This window comes from Pteropus vampyrus, unplaced genomic scaffold, assembly GCF_000151845.1.
Source record: "Pteropus vampyrus isolate Shadow unplaced genomic scaffold, Pvam_2.0 Scaffold56, whole genome shotgun sequence".
In the NCBI taxonomy this organism is placed as follows: domain Eukaryota; kingdom Metazoa; phylum Chordata; class Mammalia; order Chiroptera; family Pteropodidae; genus Pteropus; species Pteropus vampyrus.
This window is the reverse complement of record NW_011888837.1, coordinates 471414-489570: the sequence shown is the minus strand read 5'-3', so window position 1 is coordinate 489570 and position 18157 is coordinate 471414. Positions and strand designations below refer to the sequence as shown.

Sequence of the window (18157 nt, the reverse complement as noted above, 5' to 3'; positions counted from 1 at the left end):
ATAACTGTTTATACATCCAGAATTAGCTGGTGGAGCAAGGAAATAAAAGCCCTGTAAAGCACTATCGGGTTTCCTAGATCATTAAACCTACAGATGCTTTCCTGAACCTGGGCTTTCCTCTACTATTTCCATCGATAACTATTTGAAAATCTTGCTTCTTTTGCCAAATTTAAGGCAAAACTCCAAGATTCTCTATTTTCCTCTGCATCCCTATAGTTGATTCTAAAGTGTTGGGAACTTCCTATTTGTCTGTTTTCCTTAATCAAAGGATACACCACTTACAGGTGAGGTTGCAGCCCTCATACATTTTGTCACAAATTTCTCCAGAATTCAAATAACACCGCTACAAGTGCTTACATGAACCAAATAGCTCAACTGTGCTCACTCATACGAATCTTCCTCAAAAAACAAATATATATTCAAGGTACTAAAATTATTCTAAACTATTTTTGAGACACTGATACACTGGATTTTATAATTAAGGGAATATTTCATATTGCATGACTTTCAAAATGGATGGGAATATTTTTTAAAACAAAATATTCACTGTGAGGCATTTGCTAAGACTTCTTGATAGCCTTCTAAAAATGTATTTTTCATCCTTAAAGGCTGTTTTAAACAGTACTGTCACTGAATGAAATTTCAGCTGATGTCTTCTAACCCTGTGCATATTCTGAAACTTAGAGAGCCAAAGGAAGTGTCCAGCAGACAAACCAATTGTTCAAAGATACAGAGGGTCTTAAAAACTACTTAACCATTACTCTTAAAAACATACCCCAAATGACTGATTTGTGTTCTGTGATGTTAACCCTCTCTCAAGGCTAAGTCTAACCGGGAAAATAAAATCCTTATCAGATACAATGGGTGAAATCTGAGTCATGGTAAGATTGCAAGGCAAGGTCAAGGGCAAGGAATCACTTTTCCTAATGCAATCTGCTATGTGCAATTCATCTTCTGCCCTCTGTCTTGCAGATAAGCCTAAACATCAGGTAGATGTTTATGAAGAATTTCTCCTCATATGTGAGCATTTCCGTCTTATTTTAATGGTACAGAATAAACCACTAGCTAAGAGGCCACTACCACATATAAAACAATTTAGAGCTATGACTCAAATTAATTATCTTCCTTATGGTACTGAGTTAGAACTAAGGGGTAGAAGCTGAAGACTCCTCACAATTTAGAAATGGTTCTGGGAGAAAGTTACAAGTCAAGAGACCACAAAGGTCTCAAAGGTACTGACAGTGGAAATTTCAAATGGGTCATCATAGTTACCACAAATAACTTACAAAAAAGCAATGGCCAATAGATTCCATGGGTAGAGATTACTGTATTAATCATGTTTCAATTTTTCAGGCATTATGTTTTTCATAAAAAAATCCATACTCGTTAAATAACCACTGAATGTAAAACTGCTTTCTTACCTAATAATTGATATTATTAAAAAACAATAATTGTTTGACCAAAGATTTTTCTAGATATCATAGCCTGTTTAACATATATCCTCATGACAGGATATCCCTCAAGTGTTTAATTGTATCATGTACAACCTATAATAATAAGTAATGCTGTTTTAACTTTGATTAAGAGTCACTGTGATTTCTGTAATAGTTTAAGTATATAATTAAAATTAATAGCTTTTTCAATATAGATTAGGGTCAGATGTGATAAGTGACCTCAAATATTCTCTTTAGAGGATTAAAGACAAAGAACTCTAAACAAGCACTAGGATCTTTTAAAAGGATACCTCAAAAGGCAGGGAAAAATATTTTTCCCAGTAGAGAAGGGGAACTGGGTGGTAGGCAAGGATGAAAGGTTTTCAGAGTTGTTAACAATTTAGACCTTCCCAGTCTGCCGTAATAATGAGGATACTGTGAGATACTAGTGGACAGGGTCTGACCATACCTTCATGGGTAGGCTCTGGGTCAGGCGTAAGTGAGATGTCATCCAGCTCTCGCAGGCAGAGCCATTCTCCATCCATAGACACTCGGAATTTGCAAAGGTAGATGGTCTCCATGGCAGCCTGTGTGATCTTGTCAGTGGTGGGGGTTGGCATATCGGTCGGAGGCGTCAGAGCAGACATGATGACTCAGCTGGGACCACAACACACACACACACACACAAACACGCACTCCACAAAAATAAATAAAACCTCCTCACCAAAAAACCCCAAATCCAAAGCTCTGGAACAAAGCTCTCAAGAAAAGGGGTGGGGGAGTTTTAAAAAAACAAACAAACAAAAAAAAAAAAAAACAAGGAAAAATACCTTATGGTTTAAGAATCAACTGTTCAAGATAAACAATTCTATGCTATCTTTTCTCATAAACAGTTCCTACCACATAGCAAAATAAGATAATGCTTGTCTTCTCCCAGCTTCTCTTTTATCTTCCCTTCCCAACCCCCTTCTTTTTCAGCTGAGCTATATAGGCTTTAAATCCTACACAGTCGATGCCACCTTAGTGGGCTATAAAAAACTGGCCTCTGCATGAATAAGTGAAAAATCCTCCTTCTTGGTGCAGAAAAAAATTACAAAAGGAAAAAAATATGAAAGAAATATAAACCAATATTTTCAATTTAGCTTTATAAAAATCCTGAACTGCAGAAATCACTTCCAGGATCTGCTCAGATGAGCCGGGATGCTGAGTTCTAATAGGATTGGTTGTGCGCAGTAAGCAGGGTGTTGACCAAAATGGCTGACTAATGAACTGAACTGAAAATTCAGGCTCATGTGACCAGCTGCTCTGAACAGTAAGGCAAGCAATTCCCAGGATGCTTTATAGATGCTGCTGATGCAGGGGGAGCAATTAGGCTGCTCGATCGCATCCTGCACAACCCACTTCCAGACTGTGCTAGTCAAACTGTGATCAGACATAACACAATGCACATATCTGCATCAATTCCTCTCACTTTGAGATAAAAGAGCTGGATAACAAGAGGACAATTAACACTAGGTAATACTCCATAGCAAAGATGATAAAAGAGGCAGCTAGATTAATTTAAGAAGCACATAATTTACTTCCATCTTTTATCCTTATATACCTAGCTATTAAAATCCTTTACTCTGCTAAAGGTGTTGTAAGAAAAGCTAAAGTAGATTTTCTTTAAATATCATACTTTCGGGCATGTATAATTTTCTTCTCCAAGTACAAAGACCTGCCCTTTTACACTGAAGAGAAAACAATAATCAAAACAGCATGGTATTGGCAGAAAAACAGACACACGGACCAATGGAAAAGAATTGAGAGCCCAGAAATAAACCCATAGTTATATGGGCAAATAATTTTTGACAAAAGAGCTAAAAACATTCAATGGAGAAAAGAAAGCCTCTTTAATAAATGGTACTGGGAAAACTGGAAAGTCATATGCAAAAGAATGAAACTAGATTGCTATTTGTCATTATATACAAAAATTAACTTGAAATGGATCAAAGACCTAAATATAAGACCTGAAACAATAAAATACATAGAAGAAAACAGAGGTACCAAACTTATGGACCTTGGTCTTAGAGAGGATTTTATGAGTTTGACCTCAAAGGCAAGGGCAGTAAAAGCAAAAATAAATGAATGGAGCTATATCAATCTAAAAAGCTTTTGCACAGCAAAAGAAACCATCAACAACAAAAAAGCAACCAACTAAATGAGAGAAGATATTTGCAAACATCTCCTATACAGGGTTAATATCCAAAATATATAAAGAACCCATACAACTCAACAACAACAAAACAATCCAATTAAAAAATGGGCGGAGGACCTGAACAGACACTTCTCCCAAGCAGACATACAAATGGCCAACAGATATATGAAAGATGCTCAACATCACTAGCTATTAGGGAAATGCAAATCAAAACCATGAGATACGACCTCATACTTGTTATACTGGTTATTATTAACAAGACAAGTAATAACAACTATTGGAGAGGTTGTGGAGAAAAAGGAACCCTCTGGTGGTAGAAATATAAATTGGTACAGCCACTAGGGAAAACAGCATGGAGGGTCCTCAAAAAATTAAGAATAGAATTACCATACGACCCAGAAATCTCTCTTCTGGGTATCTACTGGAAAAATTTGAAAACATTTATTAGTAAAGATATATATACCCCTATGTTCACTGCAGCATTACTCACAATGACCAAGACATGGAAACAACCAAAGTGCCCTTCAACAGATGACTGAATAAAGAAGCTGTGGTACATATATACAATGAAATATTACTCATCCATAACAGAAGATGAAATGCTGCCATTTGCAACAAGATAGATGGATCTTGAGAATATTATGCTAAGTGAAATAAGTCAGATGAGAAACATCAAGAACCATAAAATTTCACTCATATGTGGGGATATAAAACTGAAAGCAACAAACAAACAAGACAAAAACTCACAGACAACAGTATGGTGGTTACCAGAGGGAAAAGTGAGTGAGAGGGAATTAGAAAAGGATAAATGGGGTCAAATATATGGTGACAGAAGGAGATTTGACTTTGGGTGGTGAAAACACAATGCAATATACAGATGATGTATTGTAGAATTGTACACTTGAAACCTATATAATTTTATTAACTAATGTCACCTCAATAAATTTAACAAAAGTTTTTAAAAAGAAAAATCCTTCCCAATTAATGGTAATTCCTCCATTTTGATATTGCTTAGTTACCAAGTTTCTTCATTAAGCATGCATTATGTTTCCAATCAGAAGATAAAACCATGTTATATTTAAAAAATTCTCTCATGCTAGAACTAAAGGGCATATTATCATATTCTCTTCAACCAACCAACCAACTCACCCACTTACTCATACACACCCACATTATCCAATGAGACATTTATACCTTGGTTTCTGAGCTATGTGAATGATAAGGAGATAAGGGGCGATAAAGATTTTCTTTGAAAATGACTATTGAAAACAAATGTGTGTGTGTTTTTAAGGGTCTGGTTCTAAGGGGGAACATACGACTTCAAGAAATACATTCCAAGATGATTTATTTCATTCTAGGGATTTCTTATCAGAGGGATACATTGATTTACTAATTTCTAAAAACTAAAAAAAAAAAATTCTCACTGAGTTTAAAATTTCACAAATGCTTCATCTTAACTTGAGATCAAGCTCAAAGAAAAAATGCTAAGAACCAGATTCCATAGGTAAACAGGCATTTTCATATTGTTAGAGGAAAGCAAACAGGCATAATGTAAGAATGCATATAAGTATATCCACATTTAAAATTAGGAAGAAAATGAACGAGTTGCTAAGGAAAAAAAAATATTCCAGGTTTACTCACTTCTATTTAAATCTCTTCCAATATTATCCTAGATCTGGACCCAGAACTATTCCTTTGTTCGTTTGTTCATTCATTCATTCATTCATTCACTCATTCATTAAGTATTCATTGAGACCAGGAATCAGGCACTGGACATGCAGCACTTTTTTGAGGAAGCAGAGTTGGCATATGCAAATACTGAACGCAAGCCTTCATTAATCACATTCATATTTAATTATGGTTTGATTCCTTTCTAGCTAGACGTATTTCCATCTTACACATTAAAGCCAAAAGGGGATAGTTTATAGTTCCTTTAAGCCATGTAATACTTCAAAACATAGTAAGCAGCCATTAAAACCTTTAATTTAAACTGACACTGAATAGTTCTTGGAACCACAATGCCAAACAGTCCTAGCTATCTGTACATATGACACAGGACTCTAGGTCACAGACACATTCTTAAAATATAGAAAAGTGAATATGTGAATAAATATGAATGCTCTGGGATTGCCTGGGGTCCACCAATACCCCAAATCAGCCTGTCATACAAACCATGACAATTTTTCAACCAACCAGCCAATAAGCATTTACTAACCCTGAACAAGAGACTCAGATTGATTACGACATACTGCAACAAGAACATCCAGGTTAATAAACAGAGAAACTTGGTTAACTTTTCTTCCAAAGATCCTCTCTCCAATTAGAGGACATAGGGAGGGAAGCCCAAAGTAACTAAAATTCTTGTCAAGGAGAGAAAAACCTCCCTGCACTGGTTATTCTTGAGTTTCCCAGATATAACAGTTTGAGGAGATATTAGCAGCTCTTTCAGAAACAAGAACTGTGGGTGGGCAGGAAAACCTGTACTTCCACTGTCTGGTTATACCTGTTTGCAGGTAAACACCCTTGAGTCTTCAGCACAGTTACTCATTGTTCATAAGCAATGAATTTACTATGAAATTCTATTTGTAGAAGACAAAATAATTCTAAATATTGCTTAGTACTGTTTTTACATGTGGGTCTTCACAAAGTGAACATATTAGCTTAGAATATAAAGGTAATATTGTCATCAGTAAGACATATAAACCTCGAACTTTTTTTCTCAGTCTTTTTTCTCATAAACATACTAATTATAAGATGTATTGAACTACTTTTCATTTGATCCCACTTGTAAATAAAGGCATATGTTTATAAGATAGTGGGGAAGAGGGCTGGGGTACAGTCTGTGGCTCTAAAACAGAACTGATAAGCTTATGTGAAGTTCAAATCCAAGATGGTGATCTGACATAGATAACATTATGTTCTAGTTGCTTATACAGCCCCAATTTTCCACATTATGATTGATTCAAAGCAAACAAGATTCACATTTCAAAGTAGAAGTTACATTCCTTTTAAAGTATATTTACTCAGTTACTATTATAAGACAACTGGCTGATTTGTTATGCCCAATATCCCTGTTATACAATGTGTAAAAATTACTTAAGGTAGCTATCATTTATTGAATTTCTATTTTCCGTTAGATACTTTATAAATACCACATCAAATACTCATAAGAATCCTGCAAAGTACATATTGATATCCTCTCTTTATATATAAGGAAACCAAAGTGACTGGCGGAAGATCACACAGTTAGCAGGTGGCAGATCTGGGATTTCAAGCTGCTTCTGTCTAGATGCCCTAATGTCTGTGTTTTCCTCCATACTTTGCAACTTCAACACTCCACTCCAATGATTACATTTTACTCAGGTAAAATAAAAGCAACAAAACAAAAAACACAGCCAAGGTCCTCATGAAATTTCCTAAACATAAATTTCAACAAATTTAAGATCTGAAGAGATAATTTTTTTAATCAGCTTTCACACTTTATACCGCTTCACAAATCATACATTCCACATAATCACTCATATATTTATTTTTATTTATTTTATTTTTTTAGTTCACGTTTTTAATAAATGGGCACTTTCTGAGAAACTGGGAACCCAGAATGGATCTTTCTCCTGCTGTGCAACCACTTCTGAACTTGGTCTAAATTGTTACCTTACTTTTATTATTTTTTAAAATTATTTATTATTATTATTTATGCCTACTGCACCTGGTCTTCCTAGATGGTCTCCCATCCAAGTACTAAATAGGCCCGACTGTGCTTAGCTTCCGAGATCAGACATCGGGCTTGTTCAGGGTGGCATGGCCATAGACCATAGACTGTGGCTCCACTGGGGTGCAAACCCAGGACCTTCTGAGTGTGAAGCAGACGTGCAAACCACTACACTATGGAACCACGTCTATTGTTATCTTATTTTTAAAATATTATTACAAATATGCAGGTGCCTAAACAATAGATATAGCTTCAGTTTTATTTTTAAACTGTATAGAAAGAGTTTCATACTGTTTATAACTTTCTAGGCCTTTCACTTGACATTGTGTTTTCAAAGATTCATCCACATTGCAGTGTTCTGCTGTAGTTTATCCTTTTGGATGCTATAATATTCCATTGTACATATAAATAATTCTCTGACCTATTTTCATGCTGGTGAGCATTTGGGTTATATCTAATTTTTTCATTTTAAATAATATTATTTACTTTTCAGAGATAGATCTCGTGTAGGTATGCCTAACATTCAAGGGTAAGAGACCATTTCACTTATTTCTTTTTTAGTAAGATATCTCCTATTACCCAGTTCCTATTCTGCACATGATGGCGCTTCTTAAAATTTGTTGACTTGTGCAACTAAATTTAGTTTATAAACCTCACGAGTTGTTTCCCAAAGCTTCCTGGATCATGGTTTTAAAATTTAAGAAGAAAAACCATATCCTCCCTCTTCTCATTTTACTAATTGCTATTAGCATAAAAGAGTTTCCTTGATAAATTACTGCCATGATAACATTGGTGGAAAGCCCAAATGTTTTGCTAAATTATAAAATTATTCAGTAGAACAACCATGATTTTTTTCACATGCTCCAGTCCTCCCTCCCACGTCTCTCCTTTCACTTTCTTCCCTCTTTCAGATAAAAATCTATTATGTTTACTTCTGATGCTTATATTTCTATAATTTTAGGTTTATATACTGGGCAGACTCAGAACTACTTCATAGATATTAACCAAAGATGCTTGTAAGTATTATAAAATAATTATACCTGATAAGCTGAGTTATTATTTTGTTAGAAACAACCACTGCCGGGAGTATTACAATGCATAATCTTTTTTACTTGTTAAAATTAACCAGAATAAAACTAGAAATAACTCCTACCTTAATACAAACAGGTCAGTCTAACATAGGCTTTATTCATTTGTACCTAACAAAGTCAGTCATGTAACATGTGTAGGGCACCTACTATGTGTTAGCCACTAGGGATATCATATGAAGAACGAACAAGAGAATAGATTTAAAAAACCCCAAAAAACAAAAAAGACAATAACAGGTGTTTTAGAAATTCCTAAAACCTTGTCACAGATGGCTATTCAGTGATATATATATACACACATATACATATATATATATATATAATTTTCTCTATCAAATTGGTGACTTGCATTTCACATTCATTGATTCATCCATTCTTAGCAAACAGGGCTTTACTGAGTAGAACAAGGAACTAAAGGGCTGCTGCTGCCAGAAAAGGAGCCTCCAATTTAGGACGTGATTCCAGTTATGGGAGATGATAAAGCAGGCTGAGAGCATGCGGACTCTGGGGTCAGAATGCCCACAGTGAATCCTAGATCCACCAATTAGATCCACCTTGGCAAATTACTTGCTTCTGTGCCTGTTTCTTCGCTGATAAAATGGGATAATATTGATACGTAATAGTTAAATGAAGCAATGTAAGTAAAATGCTTAGCATGGTGCTTGGCACAAAGTAAGCAGTCAGTAAATGTCAGCATTGTCATCTTTATAATAAGTGCTTCTGTGTTCGAGAGTTCTGGGGAAAAAAAAAGCAAAAACCCTATCATCACATGAAATTAAAATCAGTAATGATGAATGCCCAAGGGACTGAAGCAGAGTTAAGTAAAAGGGGATGTGAGCACAGGGTATGCTGGGGCATCTCTCAGGCCTTGAGGAAGGAAGAAGAGGTAGGTCAGGATTTTACCAGCATTCGCATCAGGTGACCAAATTTCCCAAGTTCATAAAAAGGATAGGGAAGCAGATACATATCTGTGGAGAGTCCCTAAACAGATTCTAAAGTTAGAGGAACCATATTCTAAACCAACATGCTGAAACAACTTGTTTTCTAACTGCCTCTTGCAGTCACAGCCTGCCATTTCTCCTTTTCTATGATTATGAGGTTTCGAACTTTCCCACCTCTGCCTCACCCTCCATGCCACTCTCTCTGACATTCTGAGGGTCATGTCCATTTGATATGGAGCAAGTAGAGAACAAGACAATTACTAAGATGGGCTCTTCAAAAAGGAATGCCATGTTGGCCAGAAGTCCTCAATTCCTGATATGTTTTAGAAAGACTATGAACTTTTTGCAATTATTTGAATATAACTACAGTACAGCACATGACCATATTGATATTCACCCTCTCAAATACCACTGCTCTGTAACTAAAAACATTTCTTTTCACATACTTTCAAGCTGATTCTTTAATGCTTATGGTGCACTACTTACTTCCTAAAATAAAACTTTAAAGTTCATACTCAAGCCATTTTGCACTAAAGGAAGAAGTTTCTATCTTAATAAGGTTTGGGTAGAAATGTAACCATTGTGATGAACCGTAAAATTCATTAAAATGAGATTCTAGTTTTATTCATGATGGCTACAGGTAACCTACAGTGCAACGACAAAGAGGAAGCATTTTTAAACAACTCTTTTAATTATTTAAGGAGTTTTCAAAAATACTAGCCAATTAAGAAATATTATTTTATCCAACTAATTCTGACACACTCTTATTATCACCCACGTAGATTTTTTAGTACCTATAACTTTCACTAGAGAAATATGTTCTCTTAGCTTCTTGATAAAGTCCTCTCTCTTTAACACAGATGTCTGTTAAATGTCAAAAAAAGGAAAAGACACAAGAGAATACAGTCAGGTGAGTATGTTTTGAGGCCAAAACTATTATTTTAGTCCAAAAAGCTGCCTTTTTTTTTTTTTTGCCATCTTTCTTCTGTTCTCTCACCTAGCAATCTTTATTGCCCTTTACCCAAACTGGTTTCTTTAAGGCTTGGTAAGGGAGCATACAGTGATTAAAAACATGAATTTTGGAGTCAGACTATTCAGGAATATGAATTCAATTTCTGTCCTTCAGTTAAAAAAAATTGCAAGATATATAAATGTTGAATCATTATGTTGTACACCAGAAACTAATATAATGTTATATGTCAATTATACCTCAATAAAAACAACAAACGAAAGACATACTTCTGGTGATAGGGCCAAAAATCTGTGTTAACAAGATCTCCAGGTGATTCTGATGTGCTAAAATTTGAGATAAGACTTTCCCTAAAACCACAGAGTCTGTATCTTCAGAATATAATCTTCTAAATCCAAGGCTGCTCTATCAGAATTTTTGTATTTTATAATAATTTAGATAAGTCACTTGAGACATTAAATTAAGTATTTTATGAAAAACAAATGTTGCATTCATCTACTTATATGAAGTCTACATGAACTTCTCATTTTTTCTTTAGCTTTCATTGTTGAGTGGTTTTATGTGTTGGCTCTTTTATCTACTGGAAATTTTAAGAAATACCTCTTATAACTACAAAAAAAATTTATAAGTAATGATAGATGTGAAGTTTTTAGCTCTTTGCCAGGCACATAAAAATATTCTATAAATGGTAGTCACTAAATACTATTATTATCTTACTAGTCACATTCTTTATTCATAATTGTTTGGGTTACATACCTACAGTAAAACTTTTGTTACCTAATGAAGAGTCTTTTAGGATCCCCTAGTATCCAGAATAAAGGTCAGACGTAGGAAAAAAAGCAAACTCTTGTCTATAAAAAATGAACTTAGCTATCAAGAGAGGTGCAGCCAAAACAAAGTCAAAGACAAAGATTACATCTAACATTCTGAAATTGTTGCTTTGTCAATCAAAAGTATGATCTGACTTCTTGATAATGCTAGCCCAGAAGAGTAGGTAAAACAAAAGAAAGGAGGCAGAAGAGAAGGGAGAAATTGGCTGGGAAGACAAACTGTGATAGTTTCAGTAGCAGTGGCGATAAAAGCTGAATCAGTAAGCAAGCAGCAGACAGGCTGTTCAGTCGTGAAGCAGGAAATGGGAGCATGATCCAGCTCCTTGCACCCTGGAATATTCCAGGTCATTTTAGATGTGTGTAGAAAGGATCCACCTGCATTTTGATTCTCTTAAGAGCTAAACTCCAGTTCTCTTGTAGTCACTAATCTACAATTATACACTCAAGATGCTACATTTCTGAGGGTTTTTTCTTTTTTTTATGGGCCCTTATATCTGCCATTTGACAAAACAGCATTTAATGGATCAGAAAGTGGCTCTTTGCATTCTTAACACAGTTGGAAAAGAGCTGAAGGGTGATTTGTGAATCACAATATTGTAAATGTGGCACTATTCTATTGTTAATTATATCAAAAAGCTGTCTTTAAAATAGTTACAAATAAAACTGCTGTTCTAAAAACTACTAGCATGAAGGTGAATGCTCAAAATTTTCGGGTTCTGATGGTCTGACCCTTCCCCCCAGATCTTCCACTTTTGCGCAGATGCCTCTATATTTACAAAACAGAATAAAGTATTTTTGTCTTTTCAAAATTTAAAATGCATATAGCAGGTGATCTGATTAATGTGTATTTAACTCCTGACGAGGCATAATGTTTCCTAGAGTACTACTGAACAATGAAAAGAGACACACAAACACTCGATAATAGAAATGTCTATGGAAAATAAACTAAAATCAATGGATATGTACATTTACACACATATATATACATGCACACATAATATATACATATTTTTATATTGTGTATGAAACTGTGAACATAAAAGTGATTTTCTCCCTTTAAACACTCATTCCTGAGTTTATATGTAAATCAGAAAGCTCCTTCCCCAAATTAGGGATTCTTAAAGCACATCTGTGAAAAACAATCCAATGCTTCTAGGAGCCTCACTTTCTGTATTTTCCAGGGCTCAACCAAGGCACTCACTATTAGGTATATTCAACTTAGAAGTGGGCAGTCATAGCAACATTGCCAGTCCTTTCAAAGGTCCCCCCTCCCCCGACTTTCTATTCCTCTCCTAGCCCTCCTCCCATCTCAAAACAGTACATACAAATACAGAAAGAAAGCTGTTTCTTTGTGAGTGAGACAATTTTTTTTGTATACCACTGTAATTGAGAGAAAAAAGACAAAGGCAGAGATGTGGGCTATCTGCATGTATTGCCTTAAACATAAATGTTTACTGTAGTTCTGGGAGTTGGAAGAAGGAAAGAGTAAATGTCAACAGAAGCTGGTAATGGTGCAGATGGCAGGAGTGCCTCTTCCCTCTAACACCAAGGAGAAACCATCTCTTGTCTATCTTGTCCATCCATAAGATGACTTTTAAAGTTAGGATGGAAAAGGAAGGCATTAAAAGTATTGGACTGTGGACTGAAGGTAGTTCCTTCTGCAGTTGATGAGAAATTGGTGTGGAAGGTTATATACCAAGGGAGAAAAGGCCCCATTAAATATGAATATATATGTGTAAATGTATGCAAAAGTTCTAAAAGAAAACCCACCAAACTTAAAGGTGTTGTCCTTTGGTAATAAATGGTGGTGGTGATGGGGGATGGGGACCTACGGGGAGGAACGTTAACTTTGTACTCAATGTACTCGTGTATTATAAAACATCTAAAAATGAGAATACATCCATTTGTTATTTGCAATTTTTATAAATCCATGAAAAAAATGGCACGGTAGAAACTAGTAAAAGCTAGAAGCACAAAACCAGCAGATTACCAGACCTCAAAGATTCAGAGAGGGTCAAACCCAATGAGGCACATCAGAAGCCTTCTTTCATATTGCCTTTAAGCACAATGAATACTTTATAGACACTATATCCTACAGGATTTTACACTGACACAGTACAAATCATGAACCGTGAAAAGTTTGCCACCTTTTCTGCACACATTTTTGCAATCTTCATCAGTGTCATTTCAAGCAAAGCTTCTGAACTCAAATATAAAGGTTAACTTTAAAAGTCTGAGTATAATCAAGATTTCTAACATAAAAAGCTAATATCACCTTTATATAGTCTCTCAAAATTATTTTAAATTATACGCTTTTAGCAAATACATTAGTGAGAATTAAAAAATTGGTTGTTGAGGAGGCAAATATTAATTGGATGTAGAGTTGAGTCTATGTACTGTCTTGATAATTGAAATGAGAGGTCTTTTAAAAACTGTTTGGTCTCAGGTTGCTCAAAAGGACAGTCAGGAGATCCAGGGTCATAATAGCCAGGTACATCATAGAAAGCAACATTGCACTGACTGCAGGGCAATAACAAGAAAGTATTTTATTTAATAAACAGTATTTCTAATGCCAAGTATGCATGGGTTCTAAAGTACATATAAAAAAAGGTAAAAATAAAAAACTCACAGTCTAAAACAAGAACTATTTTAAGTCAATTTTATATTTGAATAAAATATGTATCAGTGATCTTTTACTAATACGAAATGTCTTCAGTGACTGGTCTTTGAAAAGTGGAAGTGGGACACATGAATTTTTCCAGTAATTTTTCTGAGCACTTTCACACCTATAAACTATTTCAGAAATAAAGACCATGGGGAACTATTAGAACTTTAAGTGTTAGCAAATCATGCCAATACATTTGCTACTACTTAAGAGATGAAGAGATCACATTTATGAAATTTTAGTTTTAAGTCTTCCATTCCTGATAACTTTCTAACATTACTTTTAAAAAGTGTCGACCTTTAATAAGAGGAAGGAATCAAATAAAATTAACTGAAATTCAGATTAATCCCTACAACTGATACAGGCCAACAGCTGAAAAATTCTTCTACATCAAACCTTGTACCACAACTGTTACAGTTATGAAGAATTGATAGGACTGCCTTCTTCATTCTATAGTGATGTGGTTAATAGATTACACAGAAAAAAAAAATTGAGAAAAAAGACACTGACTTAAAAAACAAAGCAGAAAGCAGATTGCTTAGAAAATGAAAACCAATGTTGAGAATATTCTTATCTTTACTTACTCTGCTTATAAAAGGACTCTTCCTTGATTAGATATTCCTATCTGGAGATTAGTGCTGACCACTTCAATACACATATTATTGTTTTACTAAGACTCTTAGTCAATTGTCAGTGTTGGCCCTCCTTCTAGGTAAGTAATAAATAGTAAGAAATAAAGTAATAAAGGTAAGTAATAAAGATGACACTGGACCAGCTCTCACTGAATTCAATAGACCTTAACCTAGAAGGAAACATCCCATCAGTATTTGCTTTAAGAGCATGAGATTAGTAGGGAAGGAATCTGGGCCAACTTCATTCCTCCTCTTAGCCGGTTACTTATACTGATCCTCAGTTTCCTCATCTGAAAAAGTGGCATATTTGGCTCACAGAGATGTGAGGATTAACTATGATAACCACAACAAATGTACAAAGGAAATATTCAACTAACGTTAATCTTTCCCTAGGGGCTGGATCAGCGGGCAGAAAAGGCAAAGTCAGGGTTTCTTGACAGTGCAGAGCAGGTAAAAAAAAGGTTTGCTTTGGTGCTAAAAAAAATATATCTATCTCCAGCTCTGAGGGGGGAGTGGTCCCACCTCACCCTACGCAAGTTTCTCTCCGTTTTCAGAACTCATACAGCAAAGTACATTTATATCATGCCTTGTATCCTCAGACACATTTTCATACTGAAAGATCTTGTCTTTTTAAATCAGATTTAACACTCCTCTAAGAGTCTTTTATACACATTACTCATTCTAGGGCTCCTTACGAGTAGCAATAAACATTTGTTGACCGATAGAGCTCAAAGTGGGGTCAGCAACATTAAGAGGGCACCCGTGACAATGGTTTTAAAAGGTGGAGGCCTCTTTCTGCCAAAAGACATAATCCTGAATGGTGTGCCCTTCCCAAGCCACCCATTCCCTTCTCGTCATCTCGCGCGCTGTTCCTGATTTCTATTCCCATTTTGGGAGACGGATCTATAATATTTATGGGTGCAGAATGAACGCTCGTAAAAAATTTAGAGGTACAACTGAGGCCGGCTCGGGGGGCGGCGCAGCAGCCACACCTACTTGGCTGCCGCGGCGCTGGGAGCCCGCAGAAGGCGGGACAGTGGGGCTGCCGAGTCTCTGGGCGCCGCCCCCTTCTCGACTCCTCCAGGGAAGGCTACCCCCGGCCCGGGACCGGGTCTGGGAGCCGGCGAGCACCGGAGAGGCTGACGAGGACGAACTCTCGGCCCGGGAGAGGAAGGGAGGCCGGGCGAGAGCCCGCGGCCTGGGGAGACTCGGAGGTGAATAACCCCACTCCTGGACCGTGGCCGCCCCCTGCGTCCCGGGACAGGGGCTTCCCCAGCGCCCCCACCTCCCCGCCGGCCGGCGCCGCGCTTCGGGACCCAGAGGAAGGCGGAGTTCCGCGGGCCCGGGCCAGCCCTTCACCGCCGACGTCCCCCTTTCCCCGCCGCCACTCACGGTGCTTGCCGCCGCCGCTCGGGTAGCTCAGCAGCAGGAAGGGCAGCGGGGAGCCCGGCGACGGCGGGGTCCTCCAGGCGCGCTGCTGCTGCGGCGGCGGTGGGCGCGCTGCGAAGCCGGCGCCTCCATCGCCCGGGTAGAGCAGAAAGAAGGGGGCGGCCACCGGCGAGTCCGGCTCCGACTGCCCGCCGGGGGAGGCCACCGGCGGCCCCGCGTCACCCTCTCGGTCCGCGTCCCCGGCCCGAGCGTGGCACGGCTCCTCCAGCTGCTGCTCCCCGCCCCCCGCCGGCTCCTTGCTACAACTTTCCGCGCCGGAGGTGGGCGGCGGCGAGGTCTCAGCCATGCTCGCTCCTTTCTACGCCGCCGCCTCTGACTCGGCGGGGGAGCGGAGTCGCGGCGGGGAGCCGCAGTCCCGTCCCGTCTGCGCCGCCACCTTTCTTCTTGGCCCCGGGCCGGCGTCTGGGCTCCGCCGCTCTGTCTACAGCCCGCCCCGCCGGGGTCCGAGCCAGCCCGAGGAACAGCCCCGCCCGACGGCGCGCCTCGTTACCGGCCGCCTCCTCCCTACTGCCCCTCCCACTCCGGCCCCCCGCTGGCGGCGCTGCTCCCCTAGGGGGCGGTGTCCTCTTCCCACGTCCCACCTTCCGCTTTTCCCGGCGGCGCTGACCTCCCTGCGGACCCGGGAAGGAGACAGCGCCTCGTCCTTACCCGCCCCCGGCACGGCCCTCGTTAGCGGTCAGGTGTTCGCCCCCCGCCGCTCCCCCTCACCCCGTCCCGGTGCTTCAAAGGTTGGAGACCTGGCGAAATAATGTAGCGGCGTTTTGTGTGTAGCCGCCTAACTTCATCCGTAGCACCGAGGCACAAAGATCTGCGCTGAAGAGGCGAAAGCTAATTTTAAAAAGGGAACTCCCTCCTACCCCGGGTATTAAACTCTACCATTTGCCTTTCACACACTGGAACTAATTTAACCGTTGATTCACGGTTTTGATTCGGGAGCTTTTTATGTGAGATACTAGAGGTGGGCGTCTTCCTCCCACCACCGCTTTTTGTTCTCTATTGTGTGCACTATACAGAAATCTTGAATTTGCTTTGACTTTAACTCCCAGGTTCTCCGGTGTTCCGGGTGCGCAGGAGTGCATTTTAAGTCTAGCAGCTTAGAATTTATGTGACAAGTGCCTATTACAGGTCGACAGTTTTCACTTTCATACTCCTTTGTCTCGCTGATAATTGGCCTCTGTTGCTTTATTTTGAATATTTCAGTGATTACTGACACAGTAATTCCCATAAGCATACGTTTCTTTCTCTAATAAAGACAATTTCTAGTTACTATAATTATTCTTTACGCTGGATTCCGAGAACGTGCCCATATTTCCTAGCTGATTAGCTTTTTGTTCCGGTTGCAAAATGCTGGCATAGAGTCCATTTTGACTCGTGATTAAAAATCACTGTTGTGTAACATTTTGCCCCCTTGCTTGCTTTTCCCTCTTTCTCTGGTCTTTCCCTCTGTAGAGGAAGTTATACTTCGGTGAAAGGAAGTAAGCCTTTTTACTGTTACTACTCTCTGAAAATCAGCCTTGGTTTTCTACATTACTAAATATAGAAATTTACTACAAGAAATTTCCACGAGATTTCTAATTTCGCCAAATCTTTGATTTAAACAAGAAGTATTTTAAAAGGAGATGTTTACAAGCTAACTTCAAGCAGTCAGAAAATTTCTTAGTAGCTTTTCACTTTCTGGCATTTCCCTTACCTGTAGATACCAGCCCCAGTGCCTAAGTTATTTGTCCTGAGCCTGGATTCTTCTTCTGTAAAAATGATCATATTACTTAACTCATAGAGATGTTGTGAGAGTTCAATCAATAAAAGTAAAACCTTTAAAACAGGGTCTGGTATAGGGTAAAATAATTATTACTAGCTACAATTTATCCTTTTGGCAAAACAGCACATAACTTATAATAAAGAAGTATTCAATTGAGGGGAAAAAAAGCCTTTCCATCACATCTTCAGAATTTTGGAAGTTTTTATTATTGGGCCTTTTCAGTCTTGGTGAGGGTGAGGGTCTTTATAAAAACAAACAAATTTCACTTTTAGGAATTGCAAACTGTATAAAACCATGAAGAGAAAAACTAAAAGATTCCAGATGTATTATATTTTTGTTTGTTTGTTTTGTCCGTAGGGAACTGTTCACATTTTATTTTAGCCCTCAGACATAAGTACAGGTAAAGACAGATTTCAGTTATTGAACCTGACACAAAATCCAATTTGTTCTAAAAGTTTGTTATCTGCACCAATTTTCTCAC

At 38.1% G+C, this 18157-nt stretch overlaps 1 protein-coding gene across 5 annotated transcripts in view; it reads right to left on the bottom strand.

The window, feature by feature from the left end:
• The window catches only part of RUFY3 (RUN and FYVE domain containing 3), a 69595-nt gene extending 53175 nt beyond the window's left edge, over positions 1–16420 (bottom strand). For 2 of the 5 annotated variants that reach the window (XR_002780420.1, XM_023530860.1), the window contains exon 1: positions 15861–16419. Coding sequence is in view for 4 of the 5 variants with exons in the window: in XM_023530860.1 (XP_023386628.1) it covers positions 15861–16203 (343 nt within the window). In the remaining variant the exon portion in view is untranslated. Of the gene's footprint in view, positions 1–1902; positions 3125–15860 lie in introns of those variants that run through there. The other 3 variants (XM_011360505.2, XM_011360506.2, XM_011360508.2) reach the window with 3 other exon arrangements.
• Between the last annotated feature and the right edge of the window lie 1737 nt (positions 16421–18157).